The sequence below is a fragment of the Schistocerca gregaria genome, chromosome 2 (genome assembly GCF_023897955.1).
Source record: "Schistocerca gregaria isolate iqSchGreg1 chromosome 2, iqSchGreg1.2, whole genome shotgun sequence".
NCBI lineage: Eukaryota > Metazoa > Arthropoda > Insecta > Orthoptera > Acrididae > Schistocerca > Schistocerca gregaria.
The window spans coordinates 954,032,988-954,060,245 of record NC_064921.1 but is presented as its reverse complement, the minus strand read 5'-3'; the positions used below and the strand labels follow the sequence as shown (position 1 = coordinate 954,060,245).

Here is a 27,258-nt window from a genome sequence, read left to right as displayed (position 1 = left end):
AATCTGGCCACAGAAGTCTACGCAATTATAAAAGAATTTCATTTAAAACAAGTAGCACAGTGAAGCTATGAGAACGGGGCATTAGTTGTGCATGGGGAGCTCAGTTCTGTAAGACCACTTCCCGCCGGAACATAAAATTCCACGTTCGAGCAATGGTCCGTAACACAGTTGTGATATGACAGGAAATATAAAATGTGTAAATATTTCGGTGTTTTTTTTTTTTTGTTTTAGTCAGATTACATCCAAAACCAGTTTTGGGTTTGTTGTAGGTACTCCCGATTTCTGAAGAACAATATAATTGACGTCAGTGTTACGTTTACGTGATGAGAAGCGCCATACGTCACACCTGTTCCGCTGCGGAAAGTGCGTGTGGCGCGACGAGATGTGGCCAGCGCAGGGTCACGTCCCTAAAGGCCCCCCTGCATTACGCGGGACGTTCGTGTTCGTCAGCGGGTGGAAGGGAATTCCGTCGCTGTGACCAGCAGCTGCAGCCTGTTCCCCCACTCCTGCTACCGGGGGGCAGGGCGCCTGCGCGCCGAGACACTCTATAGGCGGCGCCGCGGCGGCAAGCGGGTTAGTCTGTCGCCGGATCCCGTACCAAGAGGACGCAGCTGTAGCAGCCTCCATGACAGGTACTGCATCTGATGCCGCTAGCACGCGCTCGCTGGTAGTCGCCCATTGGCCGTAACTAGTTCGATAGCCGATGCTCCAACGAACAGCACACGATGTAGTTAATGGCTCGGTTCGGTAGCGTTGCTAGGCAGTTATACTGGTCCCGCCATCTTCTGGTAAACAACCAGCTGGAGGCCTGCAGCTCGCCCGGAAAATTTGACTGCCCAGCCATGTTCACTGCTTCTCTTTGGGGATTGTGAATGGTTCTGTCAAAATTGAAGTCTTTCTGTTTAACTTTCATTTACTTTTAATTTTGTACCCCCGCGTTCTCCATTCAGATCACCTGAGCCTCGTACGTCTTGAGCGTGATTAGTGACTTAATTTCGGTAACGTGGTATCTTGCTTCTCCCCTCTGAAAGAATCGTTCCATGCTTATACTCTGAGTATAAACAAAGAGTAATCCGCTATTAACGGTAAATTTCATCAAGCCCCCAAGTAATTCAGCGGCTTACCTTGAAAGCCGGTGAATGCACTTTCAGAACGATTTCGCGTCGTCTCATAGCTGCTGTTTAATTAATAGTGACTGCTCGGTCTTCGTATCGTCGTTCGTTACTGTGAACGACACCTTGACACCTATGCACGACTTTTCAACAAATGTTCAGTTAACGGTGTAAATCTTCGAAATAATGCGATCAGGCTGAAAGGGTGGCTAGGTAAAACCAAGCGTTTCACGAATATATTTATAGGACTTCGGTTATAGGAAATTTCGTAAAGCTCAGTTTTAATAAATTACGTTTGCAGCCAAACATTTAATTGTTAATTGTCGTGACTAGAGTGATAATGTTCAGAAGAGACTTGCGTAAGTCTGCCATAATTGCTTTTAGATTGAAGCACAATGTTTCAAAACTAAGCATTCTGAAAGTGTCATATGAAGCTGAGCGTTGATAGGAACAGGCAAAAACAAACATTTTGGCTGACTGCAAGTGTTTCTAGTCATCATTAAATATACAGTCGTGGTGTTTAAGAAATGTGCATAGTGTATAAGCATAATTTGACGTATTGTTTACCTTTATCCGCTCTTATTTGCTGTTTGAACTTGTGATAAATGTGGAGGAAAGTGTAATTTGCAACAGTGTAGTGACATAGCGGTCCTGTGCAGATGCTGCTGACAGTATCGTTTATTTAAATCTCACCAATTTTACAGTAGTTCATTCACCTTTCCACGACCGATGCTGATGACGGCAGAAAAGCTGATCTGGACAACAAATGAAAGTAGCAAGGTTTCTTGTGAATTTCTTTCGTAGCTTATCTCCTTGCCAATCAAACGAGATTTGTAGTTAATAAAGTAACGAAAGACCTTAAGGAAAAGAGACTTGAAGTTGGATCACATATGGAAGGAACAAGCTAACGTAAAACCGAAATAAAAGGCATATGAGTATTCCATCCTCCCTGGTTATACTCCCGCTTATGCTACTGAACCTGGCACTTACCATTTTGCGGATCAGCAATGGAAATCAAATCAGTCATTCGAGTACACACAGATAATAGGACGCATATCAGTCTTGAGAACGTACATATGAATGCGGCAATAATGAGGAGAGATGGGCCAATAATCGTAGAGTAAGCTCCGTAGCACATAGTGAAGGTACTGCGACAAATTCAATGTTAAACAGAAAGTTCTCTTATTTCGATACGTGTCCCATTATGCAGCCCACAATTGGTGTACTAAGGACACCAATTTTACGAAATAGCTTAGATGCTCGAAGTGCTTAAGGTATAGCTCATAATTGCGAGCGAGTAGCTTGTGATGGACCACAATTTCATGCGGTCGCTCGCGACCTCCTGGGACCTCCATTGTTCATACGACAGCCATTGTTCCTGTTTCCACGGTCATTCTCTCGCGTGTTTACAAACGTGACTATGACTGTGCTAACCCGATTTTGTGTGTCATTGGATTGCGTCACAGTAAAAGTAGCCTTTCAGCTGACAGTTTGTAGATCTGTGTTTTAGTCCGCTGAGTTTCACTTTCCGTCACGCGCAGCCTAGATTCTTTTAACGAAAACACGTTTTCCAGTTTTTACGTTGATGTATTTTCGGACGATATTGTGGGAAGTTTCCAGGAATACAGTTTTGCGAGTAGCCACACTAAGAGTATAGCAAGTGCAGGAGCTCGAACTTCCCAATGGCAGTGGCTTGCGATTGCCAAATGTAGTTCGTAGTTGTGCGTGCCGTTGTCAGAGCGCAGCGTCCAAGTCATGATGAAAGTAACGACTGAGAGAAATCTTTGTACACACAGTCATTTAGGATGACTAGTTTTGATCAAGCAACTAAGACAATTCTTTCTGTACCATAAGCGGCCACAGTAAGTGACGCTGTGGCTCTTAGAACGTGAAGGAAAGACAAAAAGGTATAATTTCGCTAAGGCTACAATTTACAGCTTCTAGAAATTCTTGAAATTCGTGGTTTGCTCACTGCTGTATAGTTACTTTACTACACAACGATTTGTCATTAACAGGCCATCTTCAGGTATATTGCGGTATTATCATCAGATGTATTACGACCTATAATCACTACCAAGCATCATGTCAAAAACCAACGTAGAAGGTATGGATTTCCATACACCTCACTATCACAATACACCGGAGAATCGCCTGTTTATGAATGAGACTACTTGTGCGATAAAGTGACAGAATAGCCTTGTGCAAACGATGATTTTTCTACGTAGGTATAAGTTTTATAGCAGTACACATTTGCCATTAATTTTGTTTGTAAAAGATAAGCCGATGTTGGAAGTTCTTATGATGGCGCATTGGGTATGAGACAACAAATGCAAATATTCTGTTCTAAACCTAATTCAACACATTATTCCTGCACTGTATTTTACCAACTGGCAGTGCTTAGAACACTTCAGAAACGAAAACCCACATTTACTATATAGGTTGTTCATAGCTACATGTAAGATAGTTTATTCCATTTCAGTTGCTCATGATTATGTGAACATCCATAGCCATGTACGGTCGGTCATTGTGATTTGCACTGGCGCCAAACTTACGGGCATACTGCACAGTAACAAAGTGGTACAAATTGGCCGATAGTAGGTATGACAGGGATTAAGGTATTTCCTTCTTAACAACAAATTATGGAAGAAAAATGTATTTCTGTAAGTTTTATCATGGCTGTGGACCAGAAGTTGGGGGAAAGTACTACGCCAGGGATGCCTAGTTGTACCAAGCTTGCGATACCACGATTACTGTTTGGCTTCCTTGGTAACCAATATGTTCTTATCGTGGTGTAGGTAACAGCACACCAACTCGAGTTAGATCATTCCGTCTAAGCCACGCTAATGTAAAAAGTCATTTTTTTCAGTTGGGTGATTTGCATTGACATGTTTCACACCTATTATCTCCAACTCCATGTACGTATTTTGGACGTCTAATATTCATCCGTGCGTCTCACTTAAAGTGGAGAACGCGTCCTAGTCATAAAAAGTGGATAAGTACCGTCAGACCCAAAAGTCTCTTCATTTCCTCTGAGCTGTAAGTGGCCATCAAAAATTTTGCTTTCGAAGGCCGTACAGCCCAGAACCTGTTTGCCAACCAGGCAGAACAGCCGCGAGCAGTCAGGTAATCATCCCATCGACGCACCAGGTTCAAGGTCCTTTTTAAGAGACCGAAGGCGCGATTATCGCGTGAGATGAGAAACATAGGTCGGGTGCTAGAACATCTCCCTCTTATAAGTTGACGTAATTTCTGCGACATGGGGACGTCTGCTGTCACGGAGCATCCCGCAGCCGTGGTTTTCCGTCTGACACACTGCCCCATGCAAATTCTTCATTCTCCTGTGGATGTCTACCTGCGCTAGTTCTTCCCCGGCCAAGAAACGAATAACAGCACGCTGGTCCTGTCTGGGCGCATTTGGTAATAATGTCGCCATATTTCATGTTTCCACATTAACCGCACGCACTACGGAAATACACGAATGCCACACTAATCCTTTGCGTACATGTCGGTGCTTATATACACGCTGTAGCAGCGTCCTCAAACGGAAACTTTTCGATCACCCCTCATAGTTACATATCGAAACTTCTGTTCCGATGAGCCTTGCCTATCACCATTCACGGCGGTTCTGAGTGCAACACGAATAGTAAAGCTTGTGTAAGGCTCAATATAAGTTGTTCGGTAGATGCCAAAGTAAATGGAAATGTTGTGCGGCTAGGGCCTCCCATAAGGTTAGACCGTTTGGCTGGTGCAAGTCTTTCGAGTTGACGCCACTTAGGTGGCTTGCGTGTCGATGGGGATGAAACGATGATGATAAGGACAACACAACAAGCAGTCCCTAAGCGGAGAAAATCTCCGTCCCAGCCGGGAATCGAACCCGGACCGTTAGGTAGACTTCTTAAGTAACAGAACCCAGTACGTTGTCCTCGATGGTGAGTGTTCATCGGAGGTGAGGGTATCATCTGGAGTGCCCCAGGGAAGTGTGGTAGGTCCGCTGTTGTTTTCTATCTACATAAATGATCTTTTGGATAGGGTGGATAGCAATGTGCGGATGTTTGCTGATGATGCTGTGGTGTGCGGAAAGGTGTCGTTGAGTGACTGTAGGAGGATACAAGATGACTTGGACAGGATTTGTGATTGGTGTAAAGAATGGCAGCTAACTCTAAATACAGATAAATCTAAATTAATGCAGATGAATAGGAAAAAGAATCCTGTAATGTCTGAATACTCAATTAGTAGTGTAGCACTTGACACAGTCACGTCGATTAAATATTTGGGCGTAACATTGCAGAGCTATATGAAGTGGGACAAGCATGTAATGGCAGTTGTGGGGAAGGCGGGTAGTCGTCTTCGGTTCATTGGTAGAATTTTGAGAAGATGGGGTTCATCTGTAAAGGAGACGTGGGCTGCTAGATTTTTTACTGGTAGGTTTGATCATCACGCGAGTGTTACGGAAATGCTTCAGGAACTCGGGTGCGAGTCTAGAGGAAAGGAGGCGTTCTTTTCGTGAATCGCTGCTGAGGAAACTTAGGGAACCAGCATTTGAGGCTAACGGCAGTACAATTTTACTGCCGCCAACTTACATGTCATTCCGTCGCGCTGACCACTCAGCTACCAGGAGCGAACATGCCAAAGTAGACTGACCATTACAGTTACGCCATGTTCTGCATTTCTGACGTTCCCAAGGTATTTGCTATATTTACAACGCGTGTGGAGAAACCATATCCTACTCAAGCCTTGAATGAAGTCGTAAGGTGGAAAATAATACCCAGTTCATGAGGAAAAACATTAGTAATTTCTGGCTTGAAATGAATCCAGGAAATGTGTAAAACTCCACCAGGGTTGTTGCTAAGAAATGATTTAATTTCTATTACGGCTTTCGTTCACTGAACCCCCTCGGATAACGGATGTCGAAGACCTTGTTGAGTGATTCGGTACACATGAAAACATTTCCAGTAGCATGTGGTTTTCTGCCAAGCCTTTTTAAAGAAAGTACAAACACTACTGCAACGTGAGTGAAAATTAAAGCATTTCTTAAAATTTCATACGTTCCTTAGAGTATTAACAGGTGTGGCAGCCAATGCAGAACCTGCATAAAATTATAATTAAACTGTATCCTCCAGTGGGATCCTTGCTGTTTCTGACGCAACTGAAAAGTCAGTGTCTCAGCAGTGCCATTAAATGAGGAACGTTTTTTGTCGGTATATCATATATTTAACAGGGTGTAACATACGTACAACCCTCACACAAAGAGGAGGTTGGTATGTCGCTCTGATAAGGTAGCTCTCTAACCACATGGTTTCATTCAAATCATGATCATGAAAGAAATTTCAAATGCGGAATCTAATTGTCTTTAGGGAAAGCTAAGTCTTGCAAATAGTGGCACGAAAGCCATGACTGACTAGACGAGGATCATAAAGTTTGTGTAGATCGTTTTCCTGACAGCAAGACCCAAGACACTATCCCCCCCCCCCCCCCCTCTTCCTTCCTCGCTGAAGCACACGCTGTCAGCTTTCGTCACAGCAAACGTCACTCATTAGGGATGTCTACCAGTAATTGCTGTTCTAATGGACATATTGTGCTTGCGTAGACCCGGCAGGCATCTGTCCCGAGGAAACGAATAACTACCGCAGTGGAGTATTCCGACACGTCTACTTAGGAATTAACAGCAGTGCCTGGAAGACACGGTCTGTTTCCAGTTCCTTGAAGCTGGAGCACCTAGCGGAGTGCCGTTCTGAGTTCTCTCTTCGTGTCGCAGTTGTTCTTACACGCCAAGACTGGCATTTATGGGTCCCACATATGACGGTAAAGAGGTGGCAAGATTGCACTTCATAGGTGAAGAACCCTTGTGTGTTTGAGGTAATGCCGGAAGTACTCAACACAGCTACGGCACCTTAAGTAACATCATCAACTGTTATCCTAGGTAACTGTCAAAGATGTCTGAGAACAACATAAGAGAGTGACACCATCCATTTCTACTTGAAATATGTCCATGATAAATAGTGCAACGCTACTTTAGCAGAGTCACTAGGAAACTAGTGTTTTGAGGTTACTTATTGTGCTGCCTAGTTGGGATATAAGCTACTGAAGAAAAAGGACGATCTTGATGGAGAAAGGTTGGACCGAAATATGTTAAATTACCCCATTATCAACCAGGTAAATTTAGGTTAAAAAGGTGTAAAACAACAAAAACACTTGACGCTGGAACAGTGTCGATATAGACCGTTGAAGAGCACAATGTGACTCGCTCAAGACATGGATGCAACTAAACAGTACTTCAATGCGGGAGGATGTTTTAACTGGTCTTTCTGGTTAGTCAGCAGGCTTGGAGCAGGTGTAGATGGCTCGTTCACATTGTTTTACTAAGTTTCTTGTACGAAAGCTGGCAGTATTGGGGCACCTTGCGCGCGCGTATCGTTAAGCAGTAATTCCGTATCGTAACAAGATAAGACGGCACCAGGGTAGTCAGCAGGTGTCACCACGCTCGATGTCCCTTCTAAAAGACCAAACGCAACAAATACGCTGTTGTCACGACAGCGCTGTCAGATAACGGAAATGAAAATACGCTGCAATCCTTATGGTTACCAAAAAGCTATACATCTAATTCAGTCTAAATCAAATGCGGCATATGTCCCACAGATGTTTTTGGCACAATACACTCGATGTCATATCCAGCGAAGATTGTCTATGCAGTTGAGAAATCCGTTCCCGTCCTTTCCATCTTGCCAGAGTATTACGCGTAATTTGCAATTTATTTTCCCTTTCCAAAAACAGTTAAAGTTAGGACAAATTTCCTCTTTATGTTCACTTCTTACGAAATTTTAACGTCTGGCAGACGCAATAATCGTAGTTTTGACGCTTACTATACCAAATAGTGACAGAATTAAGTTAGGTTGGCAGTAACATGTTTCGTGCCATATTTTTTTTTCTTTCCGCCCCTACATGAACATTTGCTTTTAGATTCATGGATTATTAAGTGTTGAAATGCTGCAATATACGCGTGGGATGATCACGCGTCACGCTTTGTTAAACATATTCCCAGCGAAGAATCTGCATCGTGTGTGCCTGATGTACTCTCACCCTTGCACCGAAAATTAAGATTTCTACGTAATAACGAACAAGCCGTGATTGTCTCAGTGTAGTAGGTAGCACCTAGCGGTCTAAGATATTTTTAAATATGCTGAAGTCTGCTGTTTAGCTATGTAATAAAAAATGAAGATATTGATTCTGCAAGGAAGTGTAACGTCTGTGCATCAATGCAAGAAGTGCTGTGAAGTAAAATGTGTCTGCAACAAGCACTTATTAGGTTATATAAAAAAACGGTATGTTGAAATTCGTTGTGATAAGCGTGTACAGATGTCTCGTACCATAGTACATACAGCCAAAGGAACTATTTTCGTAACTGTAAGATCACCCTACGTGTGACGTTCTTATCTTCATGGCTATGGCAGTTGCAAGAGCAACGAGTTCGTAAGGTATGTGGTAGCATTGTGTAACGGATAGTGTGGTATGAAACCACAAAGTAATTTAGATTCTACTATATTACAGCGATTTAATTAAATCGCCGATATTAGTTCAGCCATAAAAATTCCACGCGCAGAGGTCAAAAGTTGCTGAACGTTGTGTAGTTCATTTCGAAAAACTACGAAACAGCTGATGCAATAAGAAGTGCATTTTGTTTGTAGATCCTCAACTTTCCGATGGTACTGTTTCCAACGAGATCACAATTTCCTGCTACTAGTTTCGGTGCTGGTTGTTGTCCTGAATGTCTTACGAGCCTAAAAATGATTAGAAACTGATCGTAATCCAACTCATCCTAAATTTTGTTTTCCATTCTTCTGAATTTTATTCTTGTCAGTACACTGGATGCGTGAACTGTTCAGTTGGTTGTGCGATGGTTTTCGCACTTACCTTTCTCTATCTTCTGAATTGTGTGGATGATGATTTTTCCGAAAGTGGAGTGGTACGACGCCAGTCTCATAGATTCTACACGTCATCTTCAGTAGTCGTTTGGTTCCCATTTCCCCAATAATTTTAGAAATTCCGATAGAGTATCTCATATCCATCTTGTATCATTTGATGTCAAGTCTCGAGTGCTCTCTTACTGGATCCTCTGTCATCCCTAACGAACCCATTTCTTCTTCCACCACGTTATAAGACACGTCCTCCCCGTCATAGAGGCCTTCACTGTTATCTTCCCATCTAATTACTCTCATCTTCTATTACAGTAGAATTCCCACTGCAGTCGTAATTTTACTACACTTGCTTTTAATTTCACAGAGGGCTGTTTTGACTTTCCTATATTCTGAGTCAGTCCTCCAGACCATCACCTCTTTGTCGATTTCTCAGATCTTTCCTGCAGTCATTTCGTCTTGACTGCTCTGAACTTCCTACATATTTCATTCCTAAGGTCGTTTATAATACAGCATTCCTCCTAAATATTTTTGGACTTCCTTCTTTCGTCAAACGATTGAAGCATTTCATGTCATCCAAAGTTTCTTAGCAATATCTCCCTTGTACATATGTTCCACTGTGATTGCCCTCTTTAGAGATGTCCAGGCATCTTCAGCTGAACTTATTGCGGCATCCACATCCTAAGCAAAGTCTCATCTATCCTCAGTACTTGAGTATCCCACTTTCTTCCGCACTGATCCTTACTAACGATTCTCTTACACTTGTCTACTCTTCATCATTGAGTCTACATTTGCAGCTGGGTACGCCTTACAGCCCAGTTTTTGATTTCGGAATCTGTCTGAGCGTGACATCTGGGAACTTTCGTGTCACCATATTCTTATATGGATATGTCCGAAAGAACAGACACCATATCCATATAAGTATATAGTTCTGGCAACACCGGCCGTGACCTTCTTCCATGTGTGCGGATGCACACATAATCCCCGAACTCTTACGGGACTTGGTAATAATATCTTCCATGAGTAGTAAGTGTGTTGGGGTGGGACACTACGAATGTATTGTGTGGACATACAAGGTGAGAATGTGGGTCTCGCGGGAGGCGTGCGCGAGATATTCCCCGCAGTAGCACTATCCTCTGTGCTGTCGGTGGGTCATTTGGATAGAGCGTCTGCCATATGAACAAGAGATCCTGCGTTAGAGTTCCGGTTCGAGCACACATTTTCACCTGTCCCCGTTGAGATATACCAACGCCCGTCAGCAGCTGAAAGTATTAATATAATTCTAATTCCGTGTCACCAGGTCTTTTCCTGTTGTGAGTCTTACAGAGTATTCGTCATTACCATCTGAAATTTATTGCAGGACTGTCTTTGTCCTATGTAATTCCTACTGCCATGCCCAAATTCTTCCGTAACTTTTCTTCTATTCCTCCACCATGGTTATCATATTCTCGTCTCCCTTTAAATATTGAAATACCCGTTAAATATCCTCGTCTACTTTCTGTATCACTTCTACTGCTGCTCCCTACTTTGGTATATACTCGTATACCGGAACTGTCGTTGTAGGCGTTGTCTTGTTGTCAGATCTGATTCACAGTAGTTCACCCTCTGCGCTACCTTCCTATTCATAATGAATTCCACCCCAGTTATACCATTTTCTACTGCTATTGGCGGTACCCTACATTAGTCTGACCTATAATCCTTCTTTCCATTTCATTTCACTGACTCCTGCTAAATCTAGACTGAGCCTTTCCAGTTCCCTCTGCAAGTTTTCCTAGCTTTGCTACTATGAGCAGACTTGACATTCCATGCTCCGATTTGTACAATGTTATCCTGTCGTTGGTTATTAATTTTCTTCACATGGCCACCTCTCCCTTGGTAGTCCCCTCCCAGAGATCCGAATGGGGACTAATGCGGAATCTTTTACTATCGGTGAGTTCATTGGAACTACAAGTAACATGTCCTACTGACGCACTTTGACTCTTTAATGCAGTGGTTTCCATTGCCTTTTTCATTGTAATGCCGTTGATCATTGTCTTTAGTGGCAGTTTCCCCACCCCAAAGGGTAAGAGAGGGCTCTGAGACGGTCCGCTCCTCCGCGCTCTTTGACAAAACATTGGGCAGAAAAAGTGTGACTTCTTCTACCGTAAGTCTTTTTCCGCCGCTGCTGATGGCCGTTTTGATTAGTAATTAAAGATGCTGACCGTAGACCATGAGTGAACTACTCTCTCTACACAAATACCTGAAGAAAGAACGTCCTAAGTGCTGGTCAAATGACAACTCTGACTAGACAGTAGACCAATAAACGTCCATTCATTGTGCAGAAGGACGAACAATGCGGTAACTTCTGATACTGTGAGCAAAGTCGAACAGCGCACTTCATATCCATATTTTCAGCACGGCGACCATTCATCCAGATTCATAACTTAACGTGTCATTAAAAGGTGGTTCAAAATGATTAGTAGGGTAGACTATGTCCTCGAAGATTGTGTATCTTAAAACACACCAGATTTTTCGGTAAAAATGCAGTTATGTATAGTCATGTCACTAAATCAGAAATTTTTGTTATGCGAGGTTCTCTCGGCCTGATTGACGACATTGTGTAATGAAGTGACCATCCTAACTGACGCTTTCCTTTCTGTGAACAATATTTTGACGACTGCCGTAACCTGTAGTACCAAATCGCTATCCCAGAACCCAGTACCACCTGTTGGTTGCCAATCTCACGGCTTTCAGAGGCAACAAATAGTTTGGTTTGCCATATTTCGGGTAATACTTCATCGAATTCAAAAAGTTAACAGGCTGTCATAATCTACTCATTAAGAGGTACAGTCTTGCATTAAGGCTTAACACAAAAAGGCATATTACAGTTAGAGAGTATGTTTTCGTCTTGAGGCGGTGTAGCTTGATGGCTCGCAAATACCAGGATTAAATTAATCCAGTATTTCAGAGTGAGAGCACTTGCCGACTTTCAAGAAACTTTAAGCATAATTTCATATATTTCGTAAACTTTTCATGTTTACGTGCTTAATATCAAATGTTTAACACATCAACTGATTTGCAAAGTAATCGAACGTTTGAGCTGTTTTAAATATGAGAGTTCTTGTAAAGAGTCAGCGTTTACTCGTATGTCAGGTTCTACCAGCATTCGTCGCTGCTTCGACCGAACAGTTTGTGCGAATGCACCTAAGCCCATGACTAGCAGCATCTATTAGAAAGAAATAGTGTGGCGTCGTGGTGCCACGCTTGCGAATGGGACGTGGTTCACATGGCTCTCAGCACTATGGGACTTAACATCTGAGGTCATCAGTCCCCTAGAACTTAGAACTACTTAAACCTGACTAACCTAAGGACATCACACATATCCATGGCCGAGCTGTGGAACTGTATTTACGTTTGGCCACACACATACTTAGTCAAATTACCGAAAGTACGGCTACTGTAAATATGATAGATGAAATTTTGCGACCGTAGCGCCTAGAACCGCTCGGCCACAACGGCTGCCCAGCGAATGGGAAGTCTGATTATGTAGACACATGGAAACGCATAAGCTACCGAAATTTAAAAAAAGACCCTGTTCTTCACTGCAGGCGAACATACATACTGCGCTACTTAGTGATAAACATGCAAAGAAGCGATACACGTATTCAATTGATGTGTAGTGTCTAATATAAATCACCCCGTTAAGTACTCACCTCTGTTCTCTTCATGACTCCCATTCAAATGGTTCTGAGCACTATGGGACTTAACTGCTGTGGTCATCAGTCCCCTAGAACTTAGAACTACTTAAACCTAACTAACCTAAGGACATCACACACATCCATGCCCGAGGCAGGATTCGAACCTGCGACCGTAGCAGTCGCGCGGTTCCGGACTGAGCGCCTTAACCGCTAGACCACCGCGGCCGGCATGACTCCCGTATTGAGGCCTTGGGTCATGAAAATCGCAACGTTTCACTTCAAATTTTTTTCTTTATTTGTGAACGATGTAATATTATCGACATGAGTTATTTCTCTTACCTGCCACGGGATTTTATTTAAACCACTCATATTTCGTAACTCGAAAAGCACTGAGTGCGGGAGACTGCGTGCATTGCAACTGTAGCTGTATGAATTCGGAGAAGTTACGGATAAAATGCGTGTCTAATGATACTCATTTCACTATGGTATACACGGACAGGAAAACATCACAAGACAAAAGAGGAGTTATGCGACTTCAGTGAAAGACGTCAGTTCAAATTTTGCGCCAGTAGCGTAACAATGGCTCCAGTGGCGACCGAAATCCGGTCGGTCACATGGCACTACTGAGAGGGTAGATCATCGTGTTCGGCGTAAGGCTCCGGCGCATCGTGCTGCATCTGCAGCAGGTATTTGAGAAGCAGTTGCCACCACAGTGACACAACGAACTGTCACAAATCGATTACTTCAAGGACAGCTCAGAGTCAGACGTGCATACATTCTACTGACCCCAAACAACCGTCATTTACAACTTCAGTGACGTCAGGCCTGACCTCCCTGGAAGGTAGGGTGGAGGTCTGCTGTGTTTCCTGATGAAACCTGGTTCTGCCTCGGTGCCAGTGATGGTATACCCAGACGTTTGGAAGGACGTCACGTGAGGTCCTGCAACCAACCAGTCTGCATGCTAGACAAATTGGACCTGTCGTTAGGCTCTGGGGTGCGATTTCATATGACAACAGGGGCACTCTCGTGGTTGTCTTATGCAGTCTGACTGCAAAAATGTTCATCGGTCTGGTCATTTGACATGTTGTGCTATTGCCGTGTAGAGTGGCGGCGCAGTTTGAGGCGTCGTCACGGACTGTGCGGCCCCTCCTGCAGGAGGTTCGAGTCCTCCCTCGGACATGGGTGTGTGTGTGTGTGTGTTGTTCTTAGCATAAGTTGGTTCAAGTTGGTTCAAGTTGGTTCAAGTTGGTTCAAGTTGGTTCAAGTTGGTTCAAGTTGGTTCAAGTTGGTTCAAGTTGGTTCAAGTTGGTTCAAGTTGGTTCAAGTTGGTTCAAGTTGGTTCAAGTTGGTTCAAGTTGGTTCAAGTTGGTTCAAGTTGGTTCAAGTTGGTTCAAGTTGGTTCAAGTTGGTTCAAGTTGGTTCAAGTTGGTTCAAGTTGGTTCAAGTTGGTTCAAGTTGGTTCAAGTTGGTTCAAGTTGGTTCAAGTTGGTTCAAGTTGGTTCAAGTTGGTTCAAGTTGGTTCAAGTTGGTTCAAGTTGGTTCAAGTTGGTTCAAGTTGGTTCAAGTTGGTTCAAGTTGGTTCAAGTTGGTTCAAGTTGGTTCAAGTTGGTTCAAGTTGGTTCAAGTTGGTTCAAGTTGGTTCAAGTTGGTTCAAGTTGGTTCAAGTTGGTTCAAGTTGGTTCAAGTTGGTTCAAGTTGGTTCATTTGGCCGATGACCTAAGCAGTTTGGCCGCTTAGAAATTCACACACATTTTGTTGTGCTGCCATTAATGAACAGCATTTCAAGGGGCGTTTTCCATCAGAATTGCGCTTGTCCACATACCACTGTTGTAAGTCAACACTCCCTACAGACTGTCGACATGTTGTCTTGGCCTGCTTGATCACCAGGTCTGACTCCAATGGAGCACATCTGGGACATCATAGGACGACAGCTGCAGCGTCATCCACAAACAGCATGAACCGTCCCAGTGTTGACCGACCAAGTGCAACAGGTCTGGAGCTCTACCCCACAAACTGTACAACACGATGCATACACGTTTGCATTCAACATTCTGGAGGCTACACCCGTTATTGTCGTACCAGCATTTCACATTTGCAATGATTTATCTCTGGCTTACATTAACTTGGGGGTCTTGAATGTCACCTAGATAAAAGTTGCCCGAAATTTTATTACTCTACATTAATTATTTTTTTGGTGTTGCAGCTTTTGCATCAGTGTATTTGTGACTGATGCTTTAAAATCGGTAAAAATCTCTGAAGGTCTACTAGCATTTCCTGTGTCTTTCTTGGTTACTGCAGTTCGCTGGATGAATGAACCCGGAAAAGAGTTTTAACTTTCCCCATTACCGACAAGTTTCAAACAAGACACCTCTGCTGTGACAACACCATTTCTTGCAAAACACAGGGCACGTCACCGTCAATTACGAGCCCAACAGCCGTAAATTGAATAGTCAACTAATGACAAACTACTTACAGAACTCGTAAATCTCTTCAGATCGGTGCCCTTTCTAAAGAATTGTGGAATGTAATTATTAGAGTTAACACCGCTACCGTGCCCCTGGGTTGCTTAAGACAGTGTATTTTCTCTGAATTAACGTGGGCTGAGTTTGTTCAGAGACTTGGCTAGTGGTTCCGTAAACAGAAGAAAAGGCCCGCGGTGAAGTAGCAAGTCTTCTGGATTTGAGTAAACAATCAATTTGAGAAAAAAATACAACAAAATGTCAGTTTCGTATGGTAAAAAACTGAGAGGAATGGAACAATATGTTCATAAGAGGACTAAGGTGAGAGGGATTTAACTGTAGCATGAATTGTGCACAGTGGGCTTCTGTGCAATATCTAAACATTATCTGATACGAAATCGAATGGTCTTCTGGATGGTTATCATTGTACGTAACGGCCGGCCGCTGTGTGGCCGAGCGGTTCTAGGCGCTTCAGTCTGGAATCGCGCGACCACTAGAGTCGCAGGTTCGAGTCCTGCCTCGGGCATGGGTGTGTGTGATGTCCTTAGGTTAGTTAATTTTAAGTAGTTCTAAGGCTAAGGGACTGATGACCTCCCATAGTGCTTAGATCCATCAAATACAGTCCCACAGCTACACTAAAGCCAAGCAGAGAAAAGGTAAGCACTCAGTTATACCAACGGAAAAAGTGAAAGTCGCATGCTTCAGAGTTAAAAGCCTAAAGACACCCGTTGTAATTTCTACTGACTATTTTCTTAAACAAAACCAACCGAAATTTCTGGGTCAGTTTCCGAATAGAGGGGAAGATGAAAAATGTGATCAGTTTAGAGATATGTTTGAACATAATCACCTGTCTTTTTTAATACTGAGATCAGAGGAAGAGAAATAGTTTGGTGTTCCATCCGTATCTACATCCCAATCTGTCACGTTCAAGACACGAAGTGCTCAGAAATACAGTGTCTCTTTATGAACGTTTTCCGGAATAGAGAAGCCGATGCCTCTTCAGTAAGAGAATCCTTTAGGAAGAGAAATATAAGCGCAATTACTCAAGTTAACAGCCTCCGACACTGAGACAACATTGTACTGTTTTCCTTATTCTTTTTCTTCTTTTTTATCCGAGACCCTAAAATCTCATAAATTCCTCTTTGACTTAGGATGAATATCGGTTGCAACCATATGGGCATCATCAAAAGTATTACACGAACATGATGATTGCGTCATGGAAGATGAGTATTGTATAACAAACGTTCTAAATTTTCTTGTCGAAAGTGCTTTACATGCTACGTGGAAAAAAATATAGATATATGGGTGACACGAGGTACAAGCCATGAAGAACCATTGCTGGACATAGTACATAAAACAAACCAGTAGCGGACAAGAACGGGACGACAGTTGGAGCTGCTGGCACAAGGCACCACATCCGGGAGGAGATAAAGAATCTTCGCGGTGGTAGCCTTAACGACAGCACGTGAGGCAAAAGCATTTAGCCCTAACGACCTCTCTTTAAAATACAAATTGCTCTCTACTGGCGCAGTTGAAGAAAACTATGAAAACTTCCTGTAAAACAAGTACATGATATAATTCAGGAAAAAACGGTTACTTTTTTTCTTTCGTGTGAATTATAGATATGGGATCGCGCCTTACGCTTTCATCTTGCATTACCTTGCTGAGAATGTTACCGCCTTAACCGTGTGTAGGCGCAGTCCGATAACGTTGAGCTGTTGCCATGACTGTGGTTCAGATATTGACACGTGGTTAGAGGGGTTTCCTTTTTATTGTGGTAACGCTTCTTTCAAGTGTGCTGGTTACAGCTACGATAAATCACATTAAGTATATTACTGTGTGGACAAAATGTTCCTTTTCTGTTGGTGTAGCTGAGTAGCAAGATCTTAATGATTTGCACACGGAAGGGTATTGTTATATCTAAAGCCAAGATTAAGTTTACTCCCCGGCTTATGAGAATTATTTCCAGCCTCCTAACCGCAGATCGCTTGACGCAAGAGTTTTCTGTTTAACTTATTTGACACACTCCAAGCACGAAAATTACCGTATCTGGTCTTATGAAGTTATTTCTTTTAATTATACACTTAGCGTTGGCAATCTGTTTACGATCTTGTTGATGAGGTGGCGTAATGATAAAAAAACTGTATTCCCATTCGAGAGAGGTGTTATTCAAATACACGTAACACGATTCTTATTCAAAGGTTTTCGATACCAAATGGTTTTGGGCAAGTGCCAGGATTGTTATTTCAGAATTGCAATGGCTTATTTACTGTCATGAAATCTCAGCACGTGCTTCGTCTGTAATGAACTCGACGAAGGAAGAAACTTTCATGGCTAGAACTTGACTGGAAATATGTCTGCACGTGGGACCTTGGTTAACTGTCCAGAATCCCTGGCCGGGTGGTCCGAATGGAGGACTGGAGTAGTGGAGTGTTACCCACACGCGCTTACAAAATTGCGTCCTCTCAGTGACTACCGTATCTGCTCGGCAATCAGCGCACAACGGTGAGAGCGGAACAAACAGGCGTTAGAGATTACGCCTTGTACTCGTAATAGTGTTGCCGGAAACAGCTACGAGGCAAAGTAGCGCCGCACAGATGAAAATTGTTCTATAAAGTCTTACATATTGCCAAAATGGTAATTTGCCACCTTATAAATGTCAAGACTGCTTAAAAATTACACTGTTCACATTACGGTTTCAGCACCTGCCTCTCCTCTTCAGAAGAGATGAATCTGCCAACAGATTCAAGACATTCCCAACATCATAAAATCATTATACGGTATCTAAATGAATGCATAATATCGTCACAATTAAGTTTCTTTTAATACGTGACTATATGATGTATTCATTGACAGATCTAGTGACTTCATGATGCTCAGAATGTTTAACTGCAATTATTTTTTGACGAAGCAGTTAGCATACTAATCATACCAGAAGATGGCAGTCGAATGCTGAAACTGATAATGTGAATATTATAATTTTAAAGCTATCTTGGACGTAATAAAAGACTATACGGAAATCGTTCGTTCAAGTGGGACCTGTCAGTTTACGCCAGTAACTTGGGTAGCGTTCTGCTGTTGTCAGTTTGCTGATAGCTGCGTCGGCGACTTCTTTAAACGCTAACTAACCAAAATGCGGTAGAATAAGTGATGATCGAAGGGATCGTTGTGTCAAAAATCCACGGATACTAGGCACTAAATTCCGGCCTCTATTTTGACTAAACCAGGCGTGGGATTCTTCCTACACTTCGGTAAGGGCCCCTGAAGATCACGTAATGTAGCACCGAAACGGGTTGCTCAAAAAAGATAACTGGAAACTTAGATGGTTGAAGGGTGTTTTGATTCGACATATTCCCGGCGGGGTCAAGGATTTTCTGTGCCTCGTGATGACTGGGTGTTGTGTGCTGTCCTTAGGTTAGTTAGGTTTAAGTAGTTCTAAGTTCTAGGGAACTGATGACCATAGATGTTAAGTCCCATAGTGCTCAGAACCATTTGATTCGACAGTTCCTATTTAAATCACTTAAGTTTCACAGCAAATGACAAATTAGTTTGGAGATTTCACGACAAATAGCTCTGAGTAAACTAGTTCTCGTCAATATCCTTAATAATAATTTTTCAAAATATATACCTATACCGAATTTATAGGTCTTTCTTTTCTCGCTGGATACGCCCATGGCCATAGTAAATCATCGCCGGCAAGCCGCAACTCGAGTTGTGGTCGTCTGAGCCATGAAACTGTACTGTTGGAAGGTCGAGTGTGTGGCGTGCAACACGTTGTATTCAAGTTGACGGAGTCGAGGTCTGGGAATGTAGCACTCCGAAACAGCAGCCTGCGACATACGAAGCGAAACTCTATTGCATTACACAATAGCTAAACCTCATCGAAGCGTGTCATATGCTGGGTACAGTGAAAAAGGCATATATGTGGGCGGCATGACAAGAATGGGGTTTCATAAGGGAATTTCTGACCTGAAACTGTGGTTAGAGCGTTGCGGAGTATCTGATTCGGTCGTCATGATGGGTGCATACCTATTGTTTTTATTATGGAATGAAACAAGAGTAGCCCATTCTGCAGTAAATTACCTTGGAGTGTATCTGCGTTGCGGACGTACACAAGATGCCGACGTGTGAGATTTTTCATCCGCTGCATAGATTCGTACGTATGTTCCTTGTATTGTTATGTTACTGGGGTAGCACCAGATTCTTCATACACCGCAGCAGGTTACCACATATAAAAAGTAGAGACCATGTTCCCTATGGAACACTAAACTATCAAATGAGAATTTTCTCCTCAAAGAAGTATCGCTGTAGCAGTGAAACTATCACAGACCTTTGTTTCCCAGCAGCTTCTTGTATGACGCTTTCTCTTGAAGGATCCGATTTAACTGGAATTGTTGTATATACCATACACTCCAGTCAAGGACCGAGTGTTACACGTTTGAAATCGCTTTCCTTAAAGACAATTGCTCTTCTATAGCGTTTCCATTAATTCGACTAATATTCAACAATGACACGTACGAATGTTTTGAATGCCGTTCCTTTCACGGAAGAACTATATTTATACAATCACTACAGCGAAACAGTTTCTTTCTTTTCGATAATATCTGGTGATTGTTTCTCGTAGACGTAGCATTGCGTCCTGTATATGAGCATTCTCGTCGCATATGCGAACCACCCGTAAGTCTTACGAAATAATTGGGTTTTCCAATAAGCTGGTTCACCCACCATTTTGTTCACGCTCTTTAGAAGTTAATACAGTGAGTTGTTTTTTCATTCATGTATACATAATGCATAACCCAATAATATAAGTATTCCAAACTTTAAGTATCTACAAACTTAAAACAACAATACTTCTGTAAATATCTGACCACCGATATCGCGACGTTATAACCTTTCAAATTTTGTTTCACAAAATGTTTCTTACGAGGGAAGGTCGTTCCTGTATCTGGCTGTGGGTGCATGAATACGAGTTCCTCTTGTGTGCAAATTACCTGGTGCTATATGCCTATGGACTCAAATATTCTACACACACACACACACACACACACACACACACACACACACACACTAGAACGTGTTCCTGTGAGACAAGCAAACATGTTACCTGTACTCATTATTCTGAGAAACTGGTAGCTGAAAGCGTTGCGTTTTTCTGTTAGTGTGCGCTTCCGAGAACATCAGCGGCAGCAAGAAACAGTGAAGTAAGATGTGTGAAAGAAGTTAACGAAACTGAATGGCAACTGCAAAGCCCTATCGGTTAATGTTTGTTTGTCACTAACCCATCGATATGTGCAATACATTAACCATCCTGGACTGGAACAACTTCGACGATAAATTTGTTCTATTTAGGTCGTATAACAAATGAGTTGCGAATTCGTGTTTCACGTATTTTTGACACAACTGACTTCAAACTTATTTCTGCTTCGGGTGGCAGCCTATCTAAGTAACTGATGCGGTGTTTTTCAAGATTTATGTATAAGATGCCGTTCCCAAACTTAAAAATAGAATCCTGTTACCATGAAGTTCTGATGGTAATAGGCTTGTGGATAATGTAGCCCGAAAACAACCTTCTTTGGATTCCAGGTCTTATCTAAATGAGACAAAGTTGCATTAGATGACTGGAAGTTGAAGGAGAGGGGATGAGGATGTAATAGAATGCTCAGCATACATATAAATAAAATATTGCCCCCCCCTCCTTCAAAAGAGCACAGTTATCACTTTTCAGCGTCACGGTTATAGTTGAACAAGTACGAAGGGAAAATGTTTTGCCGCCCGGGGTGGCCGAGCGGTTCTAGGCGCTACAGTCTGGAACCGTGCGACCGCTACGGTCGCAGGTTCGAATCCAGCCTCAATCATGGATGTGTGTGATGTCCTTAGTTTAGTTAGGTTTGTGTAGTTCTGAGTTCTAGGGGACTGATGACCTCAGAAGTTTAGTCCCATAGTGCTCAGAGCCGTTTGAACCATTTTTTAATATAGCAACAAATAATGATCACGTCCAGTACGTTAATTATTCTGGGATGTCATGGCATTACGCTGAAGAAGATACTGACACGCACTAAACCAGTACTATGCTTTTGAAGATGAAACTTTGTGGAAAGTGAAATGAAAATATATCTGCAGTTGATAAGTCAATTTTGTTCTGAAATTCCTCAATTGGAGTGGCTTGCCCAGTCTCGACCAGAACCCAATGGAAAATCTTTGGAAGGAGTTAGAACGACGAATTTGGCCCCAAACCTCAGCGCCCAGCGTCACTGCCTTATCTGGTTTCTGCTGTGGAGGAAGTAGGAACTACCATTCCTCCACAGATTTCAGATACCACATTGACAGTATAACCAGCAGAGATCAAGCCGCCATAAAGACGAAATGTGGACATGCTCTCTATTAAGGCCCAATAGTAGCTGTCCGGATACGATGGATTAGAGAGTGTTCTATGTCAGAATGCCAGATATCCCCTAATGTTGTTGTGGTTCGATGAAGGGCTCTCTGATGTACTGACAAGGCTACCTCCCCGTCGCATTCCCCTCAGATTGTTATAACTTGGCAGAGTGGATAGGCCTTGAAAAACTGAACACAAATCACTCGAGCAAACAGGAAGAAGTTGGGTGGAACTATGAAAAACATAAGCAAAATACACAAACTGAGTAGTCCATGAACAAGATAGGCAATATCAAGGATAGTGTGAGCTCAGGAGCGCCGTGGTCCCGTGTTTAGCGTGAGCAGCTGCTGAACCATAGGTCCTTGGTTCAAGTTTTCGCTCGAGTGAAAAGTTTAATTTTTTTTTATTTTCAGACAATTATTTTGCGAAGCTGCACAGGTGCACAGAGCAGTATTGTTTACGTGATCGTGTGTCAGTTATCAAAGTTCACGCACTCACACATAATCAACTTCGACCTCGAAAATTCCAGGACATGTTCAGATTTGCTTGGACACATGCACGATTTGACGGTCTGCACACGGAAAAATTTGAAAACGTTAAAAACATATGTTTTGACAGAGCACAGGGAATACTGTGCGACTGTGAAACTTGCATTCATTTGTTGCAGTTTATGAGACAAACTCTTATGTTTTTCATCCCTTTTTTGGGAGTGATTATCACATCCACAAGAAAACCTAAATCGGGTGAAGTAGAAGAATCTTTTTACCCATTCGGCAAGTGTAAAAGTTAGGTGGGTCGACAACATATTCCTGTCATGTGACGCACATGCCGTCAACAGTGTCGTATAGAATATATGAGGTATTTTTCTGTGGAGGAATCGGTTGACCTATGACCTTGTGATCAAATGTTTTCGGTTTCCATTGGAGAGGCACGTCCTTTCGTCTACTAATCCCACGGTTTTGCGGTGCGGTCGCAAAACACCGACACTAAACTTATTACAGTGAACAGAGACGTCAATCAACGAACGGACAGATCATAACTTTGCGAAAATAAAGAAAGTAAAGTTTTCACTCGAGGGAAGACTTGAACCGAGGGCACCTCGTTCCACAGCTGCTCACGGACCACGGGAACACGGCGCTCCTGAGCTCACACTATCCTTGATATTGCCTATCTTGCGCATAGACGACGCAGTTTGTATATTTTGGTTATTTTTTTCATGTTGTTGTTGGGTTGTTGTTGTCTTCAGTTTTGAGACTGGTTTGATGCAGCTCTCCATGCTACTCTATCCTGTGCAAGCTTCGTCATCTCCCAGTACTTACTGCAACCTACATCCTTCTGAATCTGCTTAGTGTTTTCATCTCTTGGTCTCCCTCTACGATTTTTACCCTCCACGCTGCCCTCCAAAGCTAAATTTGTGATCCCGTGATGCCTCAGAAGATGTCCTACCAACCGGTCCCTTCTTCTTGTCAAGTTGTGCCGCAAACTTCTCTTCTCCCCAATTCTATTCAATACCTCCTTATTAGTTATGTGATCTACCCACCTGATCTTCAGCATTCTTCTGTAGCACCACATTTCGAAAGCTTCTATTCTCTTCGTGTCCAAACTATTTATTGTCCATGTCTCACTTACATACATGGCTACACTCCATACAAATACTTTCAGAAATGACTTCCTGACACTTAAATCTATACTCGATGTTAACAAATTTCTCTTCTTCAGAAACGGTTTCCTTGCCATTGCCAGTCTACATTTTATATCCTCTCTACTTCGACTATAATCAGTTTCTTTACTCCCAAAATAGCAAAACTCCTTCACTACTTTAAGTGTCTCATTTCCTAATCTAATTCATTTCTTAGTTCCACACAACTTCTTTCTGTCTTCTCGTGTGATCTGGGTTCAGTTTTTCAAGGCCCAACCACTGTGCCGGCTTATAACTAAATCTGAGGGGGGTCCGATGGGGAGGTTCCCTTGTGAGAAACGCCCCTGTGGACCCACCCTGCCTCACTGGTAGTGATGAGCGCCCGTCACGGCAGAGAAGTCCCGGAGTCCCGGCCCAGCTGCGCTACACGTGCGCCACGCTGGTGGGCTGTCACGGCCGCAGTGGCCAGACGCGGCGACTCGCATGACAGCAGCGGGTGGTCACGTGGCGGCTGAGCCACCGAGGACGCCGGCGAAGGAGAAAGTGTCGGCCACGGTGCCAGAGCCGCACTGCCTCACTGTGTCGAGGTCACGCCCCAGTCGCTCCTCCCTACACCTGCCTGGGCGGCCGCCTGGAGACCAGCCGATCTACAGGTTACCACCACCACCAGCAGCAGCAGCAGCAGCAGCAGCAGCAGCGCTCTAGATGAAGAAAAGGAGCCATCTACTGGTGCCCACACCTACATCATCATTTGTAGTTGGTTTTCGTTTGCTACCAATTAAGTGGATTGATAAGGCAACGGCCTTGCTGCAGTGGTTCCAGTGAGATCACCGAAGTTAAGCGCTGTTGGGGGTTGTCGGCACTTGGATGGGTGACCATCCAGGCCGCCATGCGCTGTTGCCATTTTTCGGGGTCCACTCAGCCTCGTGATGCCAATCGAGGAGCTACTCGACCGAATAGTAGCGGATCCGGTCAAGAATACCATCTTACGACCGGGAAAACGGTGTGCTGACCTCACGTCCCCCTCCTATCCGCATCCTCCACTGAGGATGACACGGCGGTCGGATGCTGCCGGTAGACCACTCATGGCCTGAAGATGGAGTGATAAGGAACTAAATTTTCCAGCCACCTTAATTTGACCACTTGCCAAAAGGTTGAAGAACCAACATTTGCAGCACGGACCACTGCGAGATGTGCAGGAAGACAGTCCATTAGGTTCTGGAATGTTTCGCCAGGGATGTGGAACCATGCAGACTTCGGTGCCCTGGCCAGATGCACTAGGTTTCTCGGTTAGAGATTTGTGGCGCGTACAGCAAGATCGAGGTGGTTCCATAGATTCTCGATTGGATTCAAATCCGGGGAGTGCAGTGGCCAGGGGAGTACAGTACACTAACCACGGTGTTCGTCAAATAATGCGTGTACGCTGTGAGTTGTGCGATACGTTGCCCTGTCCTGTTATTTCCCATCATGCTGAGGAAAACCAAAATGCATGTTGGGGGAACATGGTCCTCAAGGATACACTAGTGGCCATTAAAATTGCTACATCAAGAAGAAATGCAGATGATAAACGGGTATGCAGTGGACAAATATATTATACTAGAACTGACTTGTAATTACATTTTCACGCAATTTGGGTGCATAGATCCTAAGAAATCAGTACCCAGAACAACCACCTCTGGCCGTAATAACGGCCTTGATACGCCTGGGCATTGAGTCAAGCAGAGCTTGGATGGCGTGTACAGGTACAGCTGCCCATGCAGCTTCAACACCATACCACAGTTCATCAAGAGTAGTGACTTGAGTATTGTGACGAGCCAGTTGCTCGGCCAACATTGACCAGACGTTTTCAGTTGGTGAGACATCTGGAGAATGTGCTCGCCAGGGCAGCAGTCAAACATTTTCTCTATCCAGAAAGGCCCGTAAAGAATTTGCAACACGCGGTCGTGCATTATCCTGCTGAAATGTAGGGTTTCACAGGGCTCGAATGAAGGGTAGAGCCACGGGTCGTAACACATCTGAAATGTAACATCCACTGATCAATGTGCCGTCAGTGCGAACAAGAGGTGACCGAGACGAGTAACCAATGGCACCCCATACCATCACGCCGGGTGATACGCCAATATAGCGATGACGAATACACGCTACCAATGTGCGTTCACCGCGATGTCGCCAAACACGGATGCGACCACCGTGATGCTGTAAACAGAACCTGGATTCATCCGAGAAAATGACTTTTTGCCAATCGTGCACCCAGGTTCGTCGTTGAGTACACCATCGCAGGCGCTCATGTCTGTGATGCAACGTCAAGGGTAACCGCAGCCATGGTTTCCGAGCTGATAGTCCATGCTGCTGGAAACGTCGTCGAACTGTTCGCGCAGATGGTTGATGTCTTGCAAACGTCCCCATCTGTTGACTCAGGGATCGAGACGTGGCTGCACGGTCCGTTACAGCCATGCGGATAAGATGGCTGTGATCTCGACTGCTAGCGATACGAGGCCGTTGGGATCCAGCACGGCGTTCCGTATTACCCTCCTGAATGCACCGATTCCATATTCTGCTAACAGTCATTGGATCTCGACCAACTCGAGGAGCAATGTCGCGATACGATAAACCGCAATCGCGACAGGGTACAATCCGTCTCTATCAAAGTCGGAGACGTGATGGTACGCATTTCTCCTGCTTACATGAGGCATGACAACAACGTTTCACCAGGCAACGCCGGTCAACTGCTGTTTGTGTATGAGAAATCGTTTGCAAACTTTCCTCATGTCAGCACGCTGTAAGCGCCAACCTTGTGTGAATGCTGTGAAAAGCTAATCATTTGCATATCTCAGCATCTTCTTCCTGCCAGTTAAATTTCGCGTCTGTAGAACGTCATCTTCGTGGAGTAGCAATTGTAATGGCCAGTAGTGTAGTTGGTTTTCGTTTGCTTCCAGTTAAGTGGACTGATAAGGAACTACATTTTCCAGTCACCTTAATTTGACCACTTGCCAAAGCCTTGGAGAACCAACGTTTGTAGTGTGGACCATTGCGAGACGTGCAGAAAGACAGTCCATTAGATTCTGGAAATTATCTACAGGGATGTCGAACCATGCCGCCTTCAGTGTCCTGGCCAGATTCGTAGCGTGTACAGGAAGATGCTTATTTGTGTGAATCCATGTACCTTGCTGAACAGGAGATCATTAACGAATCGTCATGAAAATATTTACCAGACCATAACGCTTTCTCTTCCGGCCTGGACCCTTCCGACGATTCCTGCTGCGTGTTTGCTTTCAGACGTGTCATGTAGCACAAGCCATCGGCCAACTGTCCAACTGAGCATAAAATCTGATTTACCTGAAAATGCCACCTGTCGCCGCTCAGTGGACGTCCAGTTTGACGGTATTGGCATGCAGATTCCAGCCATCGTCGCCAATGGCTATCAATCACCATGAGTGCACGAATCAGGCTCCTGGTACGGAGGCCCAAACGCAGCAACGTTCGTTGCCCCTTGGTTCATCTGGACGGTCAGTTGGTCAACAGCTGCGCGTTTATTCACCCGTACACATCTCCCCTTCCGTCGTTCACACTGAACTCGCATTCGGGAGGACGACGGTTCAATCCTGCGTCTGGCCATCCTGATTTAGTTTTTCCGTGATTTCCCTAAATCGCTTCAGGAAAATGCCGGGATGGTTCATTTGAAAGGGTACGGCCAACTTCCTTCCCCTTCCTTCTCTAATCCTATGAGACCGATGACCTCGCTGTCTGGTCTCCTCCCCCAAACAAAACCCAACACCCCAACACCCCATCGTTCACCCTGTCATCTAAGTCCCTTGTTGTCCACACTTTCCTCGGCGCAGGTTTGGATAGCCCCATTTTGCTATGCGCAGTATAGCCTCGGCGACACTAACAGTTCACAAACTTAGCCCTTCAGGAAATCCTTAGACCCTTGGCCCAAAAGCCAAGCCCTTAGAGACGTCATATAAGTCGCTACAGTGCAGCATTGAGGCAACGACTGCACTGTTTTTCGCATCCCCGACACCCTTCTTATACCCTGCACGGCCAGTGCTGCCACCTCCCGTCTGTGTTTGGCTAATGAAAGTTGT

At 43.9% G+C, this 27,258-nt stretch overlaps 1 protein-coding gene across 1 annotated transcript in view; it reads left to right on the top strand.

The window, feature by feature from the left end:
- The first annotated feature begins 269 nt into the window (after positions 1–269).
- LOC126335430 (clavesin-1) overlaps positions 270–27,258 on the top strand; it is a 98,082-nt gene continuing 71,093 nt past the window's right edge. The window contains exon 1 of the mRNA XM_049998710.1: positions 270–632. Within this exon, the coding sequence (XP_049854667.1) occupies positions 626–632 (7 nt within the window). The 5' untranslated portion in view covers positions 270–625. The remainder of the gene's footprint in view (positions 633–27,258) is intronic.